This window comes from Oncorhynchus kisutch, linkage group LG16 (assembly GCF_002021735.2).
Source record: "Oncorhynchus kisutch isolate 150728-3 linkage group LG16, Okis_V2, whole genome shotgun sequence".
Lineage (NCBI taxonomy): Eukaryota > Metazoa > Chordata > Actinopteri > Salmoniformes > Salmonidae > Oncorhynchus > Oncorhynchus kisutch.
This window is the reverse complement of record NC_034189.2, coordinates 4,698,873-4,707,864: the sequence shown is the minus strand read 5'-3', so window position 1 is coordinate 4,707,864 and position 8,992 is coordinate 4,698,873. Positions and strand designations below refer to the sequence as shown.

The 8,992-nt window shown below is 47.1% G+C and overlaps 1 protein-coding gene across 1 annotated transcript; it reads right to left on the bottom strand.

Annotated features, from left to right (window-relative positions):
- Positions 1 to 5,291: 5,291 nt before the first annotated feature.
- LOC109902850 (fibrinogen alpha chain) lies at positions 5,292 to 8,986 on the bottom strand. Its single transcript, XM_031791636.1, has 3 exons — positions 8,857 to 8,986; positions 7,556 to 7,752; positions 5,292 to 6,943 (listed from the first exon to the last, which is right to left on the bottom strand). Exons 1-3 carry the CDS (start codon positions 8,869 to 8,871, stop codon positions 6,637 to 6,639), a joined length of 519 nt encoding a protein of 172 aa, XP_031647496.1. The 5' UTR covers positions 8,872 to 8,986; the 3' UTR covers positions 5,292 to 6,636.
- Between the last annotated feature and the right edge of the window lie 6 nt (positions 8,987 to 8,992).

Genomic DNA, 8,992 nt, shown 5'->3' with positions numbered 1-8,992 from the left:
TGGTTAGAGTGTTGGGCCAGTAACCAACAAGTAGCCTATTAGTAAGAGTGTTGGGCCAGTACCAGCAAGTAGCCTAGTGGTTAGAGTGTTGGGCCAGTAACCAACAAGTAGCCTATTGGTTAGAGTGTTGGGCCAGTAACCAACAAGTAGCCTATTGGTTAGAGTGTTGGGCCAGTAATCAACAAGTAGCCTATTGGTTAGAGTGTTGGGCCAGTAACCAACAAGTAGCCTATTGGTTAGAATGTTGGGCCAGTAACCAACAAGTAGCCTAGTGGTTAGAGTGTTGGGCCAGTAACCAGCAAGTTGCCTATTGGTTAGAGTGTTGGGCCAGTAACCAGGAAGTAGCCTATTGGTTAGAGTGTTGGGCCAGTAACCAGCAAGTAGCCTATTGGTTAGAGTGTTGGGCCAGTAACCAACAAGTAGCCTATTGGTTAGAGTGTTGGGCCAGTAACCAACAAGTAGCCTAGTGGTTAGAGTGTTGGGCCAGTAACCAGCAAGTTGCCTATTGGTTAGAGTGTTGGGCCAGTAACCAGGAAGTAGCCTATTGGTTAGAGTGTTGTGCCAGTAACCAGCAAGTTGCCTATTGGTTAGAGTGTTGGGCCAGTAACCAGGAAGTAGCCTATTGGTTAGAGTGTTGGGCCAGTAACCAGCAAGTAGCCTATTGGTTAGAGTGTTGGGCCAGTAACCAACAAGTAGCCTATTGGTTAGAGTGTTGGGCCAGTAACCAACAAGTAGCCTAGTGGTTAGAGTGTTGGGCCAGTAACCAGCAAGTTGCCTATTGGTTAGAGTGTTGGGCCAGTAACCAGGAAGTAGCCTATTGGTTAGAGTGTTGTGCCAGTAACCAGGAAGTAGCCTATTGGTTAGAGTGTAGGGCCAGTAACCAGCAAGTGGCCTATTGGTTAGAGTGTTGGGCCAGTAACCAACAAGTAGCCTATTGGTAAGAGTGTTGGGCCAGTAACCAGCAAGTAGCCTAGTGGTTAGAGTGTTGGGCCAGTAACCAACAAGTAGCCTATTGGTTAGAGTGTTGGTCCAGTAACCAGCAAGTAGCTTATTGGTTAGAGTGTTGGGCCAGTAACCAACAAGTAGCCTAGTGGTTAGAGTTTTGGGCCAATAACCAGGAAGTAGCCTATTGGTTAGCGTGTTGGGCCAGAACCAGCAAGTAGCCTAGTGGTTAGAGTGTTGGGCCAGTAACCAACAAGTAGCCTATTGGTTAGAGTGTTGGGCCAGTAACCAACAAGTAGCCTATTGGTTAGAGTGTTGTGCCAGTAACCAGCAAGTAGCCTATTGGTTAGAGTGTTGGGCCAGTAACCAGCAAGTAGCCTATTGGTTAGAGTGTTGGGCCAGTAACCAGCAAGTAGCCTATTGGTTAGATTGTTGGGCCAGTAACCAACAAGTAGCCTATTGGTAAGAGTGTTGGGCCAGTAACCAGCAAGTAGCCTAGTGGTTAGAGTGTTGGGCCAGTAACCAACAAGTAGCCTATTGGTTAGAGTGTTGGGCCAGTAACCAGCAAGTAGCCTATTGGTTAGAGTGTTGGGCCAGTAACCAACAAGTAGCCTAGTGGTTAGAGTTTTGGGCCAATAACCAGGAAGTAGCCTATTGGTTAGAGTGTTGGGCCAGTAACCAGCAAGTAGCCTATTGGTTAGAGTGTTGGGCCATTAACCAGCAAGTAGCCTATTGGTTAGAGTGTTGGGCCAGTAACCAGCAAGTAGCCTATTGGTTAGAGTGTTGGGCCAGTAACCAACAAGTAGCCTATTGGTTAGAGTGTTGGGCCAGTAACCAACAAGTAGCCTATTGGTTAGAGTGTTGTGCCAGTAACCAGGAAGTAGCCTATTGGTTAGAGTGTTGGGCCAGTAACCAGCAAGTAGCCTATTGGTTAGAGTGTTGGGCCAGTAACCAGCAAGTGGCCTATTGGTTAGAGTGTTGGGCCAGTAACCAGCAAGTAGCCTATTGGTTAGAGTGTTGGGCCATTAACCAGCAAGTAGCCTATTGGTTAGAGTGTTGGGCCAGTAACCAGCAAGTAGCCTATTGGTTAGAGTGTGAGGCCAGGAACCAGCAAGTGGCCTATTGGTTAGAGTGTTGGGCCAGTAACCAACAAGTAGCCTATTGGTAAGAGTGTTGGGCCAGTAACCAGCAAGTAGCCTAGTGGTTAGAGTGTTGGGCCAGTAACCAACAAGTAGCCTATTGGTTAGAGTGTTGGTCCAGTAACCAGCAAGTAGCCTATTGGTTAGAGTGTTGGGCCAGTAACCAACAAGTAGCCTAGTGGTTAGAGTTTTGGGCCAATAACCAGGAAGTAGCCTATTGGTTAGCGTGTTGGGCCAGAACCAGCAAGTAGCCTATTGGTTAGAGTGTTGGGCCAGTAACCAACAAGTAGCCTATTGGTTAGAGTGTTGGGCCAGTAACCAACAAGTAGCCTATTGGTTAGAGTGTTGTGCCAGTAACCAGCAAGTAGCCTTTTGGTTAGAGTGTTGGGCCAGTAACCAGCAAGTAGCCTATTGGTTAGAGTGTTGGGCCAGTAACCAGCAAGTAGCCTATTGGTTAGAGTGTTGGGCCAGTAACCAACAAGTAGCCTATTGGTAAGAGTGTTGGGCCAGTAACCAGCAAGTAGCCTAGTGGTTAGAGTGTTGGGCCAGTAACCAACAAGTAGCCTATTGGTTAGAGTGTTGGGCCAGTAACCAGCAAGTAGCCTATTGGTTAGAGTGTTGGGCCAGTAACCAACAAGTAGCCTAGTGGTTAGAGTTTTGGGCCAATAACCAGGAAGTAGCCTATTGGTTAGAGTGTTGGGCCAGTAACCAGCAAGTAGCCTATTGGTTAGAGTGTTGGGCCATTAACCAGCAAGTAGCCTATTGGTTAGAGTGTTGGGCCAGTAACCAACAAGTAGCCTATTAGTAAGAGAGTTGGGCCAGTAACCAGCAAGTAGCCTAGTGGTTAGAGTGTTGGGCCAGTAACCAACAAGTAGCCTATTGGTTAGAGTGTTGGGCCAGTAACCAGCAAGTAGCCTATTGGTTAGAGTGTTGGGCCAGTAACCAACAAGTAGCCTAGTGGTTAGAGTTTTGGGCCAATAACCAGGAAGTAGCCTATTGGTTAGAGTGTTGGGCCAGTAACCAGCAAGTAGCCTAGTGGTTAGAGTGTTGGGCCAGTAACCAACAAGTAGCCTATTGGTTAGAGTGTTTGGCCAGTAACCAGCAAGTAGCCTATTGGTTAGAGTGTTGGGCCAGTAACCAACAAGTAGCCTAGTGGTTAGAGTGTTGGGCCAATAACCAGGAAGTAGCCTATTGGTTAGAGTGTTGGGCCAGTAACCAACAAGTAGCCTATTGGTTAGAGTGTTGGGCCAGTAATCAACAAGTAGCCTATTGGTTAGATTGTTGGGCCAGTAACCAACAAGTAGCCTAGTGGTTAGAGTGTTGGGCCAGTAACCAGCAAGTAGCCTATTGGTTAGAGTGTTGGGCCAGTAACCAGCAGGTAGCCTATTGGTTAGAGTGTTGGGCCAGTAACCAACAAGTAGCCTAGTGGTTAGAGTGTTGGGCCAGTAACCAGCAAGTAGCCTAGTGGTTAGAGTGTTGGGCCAGTAACCAGCAGGTAGCCTATTGGTTAGAGTGTTGGGCCAGTAACCAACAAGTAGCCTAGTGGTTAGAGTGTTGAGCCAGTAACCAGCAAGTAGCCTATTGGTTAGAGTGTTGGGCCAGTAACCAGCAAGTAGCCTATTGGTTAGAGTGTTGTGCCAGTAACCAACAAGTAGCCTAGTGGTTAGAGTGTTGGTCCAGTAATCAACAAGTAGCCTATTGGTTAGAGTGTTTGGCCAGTAACCAGCAAGTAGTTTATTGGTTAGAGTGTTGGGCCAGTAACCAACAAGTAGCTTATTGGTTAGAGTGTTGGGCCAGTAACCAACAAGTAGCCTATTGGTTAGAGTTTTGGGCCAGTAACCAACAAGTAGCCTATTGGTTAGAGTGTTGTGCCAGTAACCAGCAAGTAGCCTATTGCTTAGAGTGTTGGGCCAGTAACCAACAAGTAGCCTAGTGGTTAGTGTTTGGCCAGTAACCAGCAAGTAGCCTATTGGTTAGAGTGTTGAGCCAGTAACCAACAAGTAGCCTAGTGGTTAGTGTTTGGCCAGTAACCAGCAACTAGCCTATTGGTTAGTGTGTTGGGCCAGTACCGAAAGGTTGCTGGAACGAATCCCTGAGCAAGGCTGAACACTGTTTCCCCAGTAGGCCTCTCATTGTAAATAAGGATTTGTTCTTTAACTGACTTGCCTAGTTAAATAAAGGTTAAACAAAGGTTAGGTAAAGGTTAGGTAAAGGTTACATTAAGACAGTGGCTGATGATTTGGTCGTTTCTCTATGAGGTGCTGAATCAATGCAGAACTGTGTGGGAGACAAATAAGACTCAATTAATTAGGCTATGATAATATACCGCCCATCTCTGACTGATCATAACTTCTGCTTCAGTCAAAATACTCAATTAATTAGGCTATGATAATATACCGCCCATCTCTGACTGATCATAACATGGGTATATAAATCCCAACTTCTGCTTCAGTCAAAATACTCACTTAGTCATGTATTTATGTCAATGGGAGACTAAGGAAGTTAGGATCCCCCCCCAATAGGCCTAAGTAACTGAGATGTTCAGCTTAATATATTCTGAATGTATATGATATTATATCCTAATGTCTATATATTCTCAATGTATATGATATTATATCCTAATGTCTATATATTCTCAATGTATATGATATTATATCCTAATGTCCATATATTCTGTATAATGTATATCATATTATATCCTAATGTCCATATATTCTGTATAATGTATATCATATTATATCCTAATGTCCATATATTCTGTATAATGTATATCATATTTTATCCTAATGTCTATATATTCTGTATAATGTATATGATATTATATCCTAATGTCTATATATTCTCAATGTATATGATATTATATCCTAATGTCTATATATTCTCAATGTATATGATATTATATCCTAATGTCTATATATTCTGTATAATGTATAAGCCTATACCTTAATGTCTATATATTCTGTATAATGTATAAGCCTATACCTTAGTTAGGACTACAGAGCTTTCTGACATTGTTATATTTTTAATGTTATTAACTCTTATCTATTATTAATATTGTGGTTTATTTCTGTTTATACTACAAAATATACCTTTTCCCCTCTAACCTTTGACAGTTTTTTTTTTACCCAAGAGACATGCACATAAAGAATAATATAATTATTATTATAATTATTATAAAATACATTTAAACATACAACACAAAACATGAAGTTGAAGTGAAAATATTTTTATTGTCGCATCAGTAGCTTGGTTTGGACATTCTAACGGAAGTTCTAATGTAGTTCTTAGAACCCCTTTCTGTTCTTAGAACAGTTATTTGAACATTGGCAGTACCTGATTGGTTCAGAAGTTAGCCGGTTGTTTGTTTTTTCCATAAACATTCAGTTCATTGACATCATTCAAAGGGTCAGACAAAAAAAAACACATTTTAATTATCTACTCACAGAATCAACAGTCAGCAATGTCTCTCTCTATCTCTGTCACTCACTCCCCATCCTTCTCTCTCTCTCTTCCTCTATCACCTTTCCTGGTAGTCTATACACCTTCTGGTAGTCAGCCCAGGAGCGGTTGAGAATACACTATGATGTATAGTACAGCATATTTTAGACAGTATCTCTGGAACTTATTTTATACAATTTGTTAGATTATTATAATTTTTTAACACAAACACATCATATGAGCAATTGGCTGAACTACTTTACAAGTGTTTATTAATTAGGCTACTGTTGATCATATTCTAGGATTTGATTTGAGCTACGACAAAAAAATAGAAACGTTTCACTTCTCGCTAGGACGCTAGGAGCTGCTGGCCAAGACGCTCACAGCTAACGGCCGCTAGGCTAAGGTGTTAATCGCTAATGTCAGTTTGGCTAAGATGCTAATGGGGGCTAACATGCTAATTGCTAACTGCCGCGAGGCCAAGGTGCTAATCGCAAAGGTCAGTTTGGCTAAGATGCTAATGGGGGCTAACATGCTAATTGCTAACGGCCACTAGGCTAAGATACTGACAGTGGCTAAACAGCGGCTAGCTAGGTCAAATATTGGGCAGTTACTCCTGGTCAGATGTAATTTTTCCCACATAATCTGCCTGCCGTTGCTCCGGACACTAGTTTTCACGCCGTGGCTGTGGCTGAGGTAATCCGGGACATCATCGTCATCTTTCCCGCGCATAAACGCTCCGAGATCCATCCCGAATGAATCAGCTCCGAAGCCGTCGGCAGCGCCGCCGGTCTTGGTACTGCTGAAGAGGCTACTGCCTCCCTTGTTACTGCCGTGGCTTGTGGTTTTGGTGAATGAGGAGGAGGAGGAGGAGGAGGAAGAGGAAGAGAGGGATGGGAAGAAGTCCCCCATCCCTCCTCCGCCTCCGAGCTTCATTGCCTCACAGCCTGGTCCGCTCGAAACTTCCTCAATACGTTCCACCGGCCCGTCCTTCGTATGCACTGTCGTCTTCTTTATGGTCTTGGTACAGCTCGATACATGCGTGGTCTGGTGACCGGTAGAGGTGAAATCTCCGCCTCCAAGACTCCCCAGCCCTCCGCCGAGTCCACCCATCCCCTTAAAGAAATCCCCATCTCCATCCCCCCCTCGTACCCCCACCACCACCCCCACCACCACCCCCACCCATCTCCGTGATCGTTATCTTCGACCCGTCCTTCGACCCTGATCCCGTCGACCAACTCGATGATGAAGATGAAGAAGATGAAGACCCTGAGGTCGAAGGCTGGAAGTGCGTACCCGGGACCTTGCTGACAGAGGCGGCAGACGAAGCGCTGGACCCCTCGGCCTCCAAGGTCAGTTTCACGGACTTCACCTCCGGGAAGAAATCCTGCTTCTGCTCCCCTGCCAGGCTGGACTTAAACTTGCTGAGAGGGGGGCGTGGGGAGAAGGGAATGGGAGAGAAGAGGAGAGGGGAGCAGATGGAGGAGAGGAGAGGAGAAGGGAGGGGGAGAGGAGAGGAGAGGGGAGCAGATGGAGGAGAGGAGAGGAGAAGGGAGGGGGAGAGGAGAGGAGAGGGGAGCAGATGGAGGAGAGGAGAGAGGAGAGGAGAGGAGAAGGGAGGGGGAGAGGAGAGGAGAGTGGGTGGGAGAGGAGAGGAGAGTGGGTGGGATAGGAGAGGAGAGGAGAGGAGAGGAGAGGAGAGGAGAGGAGAGGAGAGGAGAGGAGAGGAGAGGAGAGGAGAGGAGAGGAGAGGAGAGGAGAGGAGAGGAGGGGAGGGGGAGGGGAGGGGAGGGGAGGAGAGGAGAGGAGAGGAGAGGAGAGGAGAGGAGAGGAGAGGAGAGGAGAGGAGAGGAGAGGAGAGGAGAGGAGAGGAAGAGGAGAGGAGAGGAGAGGAGAGGAGAGGAGAGGAGAGGAGAGGAGAGGAGAGGAGAGGAGAGGAGAGGAGAGGAGAGTGGGTGGGAGAAGAAAAAGAAAAAGGTGATTATCAAGAGGTCATCATCTTCTTCATCCTCAGCATCATCATCCTCCTTCCTCACCTGTCGACCAAGACGTCTTTAAGCGGGCGGCTCTTCATGATGTGCAAGCGAGCCGACGGTCTCAACAGACTGAACCCTCTGGGCTTCCAGCTGGTCCATCTGCTTGTCCAAAGCCACGTAGGATGATTGATCAACGGAGAACTCAGCGTAGCCCTTACAAGATCCCTTACAGAGCGCAGCTTGATGTCAATGTCCACCTGGTGGAGGGGGAGGGGTTAGAGGAGAGAGGGGAGGGGTTAGAGGAGAGAGGGGAGGGGTTAGAGGAGAGAGGGGGAGAAGGGAGGGGGTTAGAGGAGAGGAGGGGAGAAGGGAGGGGTTAGAGGAGAGAGGGAGGGGTTAGAGGAGAGAGGGGAGGGGTTAGAGGAGCAGAGGGGAGGGTTAGGAAGGAGATGAGGGGAGGGGTTAGAGGAGAGAGGGCGGAGGGGTTAGAGGAGAGAGGGGAGGGGTTAGAGGAGAGAGGGGGAGAAGGAGGGGTTAGAGGAGAGAGGGGGAGAAGGGAGGGGTTAGAGGAGAGAGGGGGAGAAGGGGGAGAAGGGAGGGGTTAGAGGAGAGGGGGGAGAAGGGAGGGGTTAGAGGAGAGAGGGGGGAGAAGGGAGGGGTTAGAGGAGAGAGGGGGAGAAGGGAGGGGTTAGAGGAGAGAGGGGGAGAAGGGAGGGGGTTAGAGGAGAGAGGGGGAGAAGGGAGGGGTTAGAGGAGAGAGGGGAGGGGTTAGAGGAGAGAGGGGGAGAAGGGAGGGGTTAAAGGAGAGAGGGGGAGAAGGGAGGGGTTAGAGGAGAGAGGGGAGAAGGGAGGGGTTAGAGGAGAGAGGGGGAGAAGGGAGGGGTTAGAGGAGAGATGGGGAGAAGGGAGGGGTTAGAGGAGAGAGGGGGAGAAGGGAGGGGTTAGAGGAGAGAGGAGGAGGGGGATGAGAAGAGAATTTATCATTCAGATCTCTCAAACCACAGGAATAACACCAAGGGTCCTGAACACATAGGTGGAAACCCTGTCTGTGGAATCAAAGTGACTGTCTCTACATCTGCAGTCTCCTCATCTTCAATGTGTGTGTATATATATCTTGCACATATTTATGTTGTATTATACAGGGTGCAACTGTTAAAGAGACCTAGGTCTCAATATGTCTTTGCTGGTCTCTGACCCTGGTCTTCACCATCACCACCAATCTTAATCACCAATCTTAATCACTAATCTTAGCCACTAATCTTAATCACTCATCTTAATCACTCATCTTAATCGCTCATCTTAATCACTAATCTTAATCACTAATCTTAGCCACTAATCTTAATCACTAATCTTAATCTCACCTCCATCCTCTGCATCTCTATAACCTGGTCTTTGATGCTGGTCTTCAGAGCGTTGAGGATCCTCAGCTGGCGGTCTATCTGTCGACGATCCTTGATGGTCAGAGCGATTCCCTCTGACAGGAGGCTGTTCAGTCCA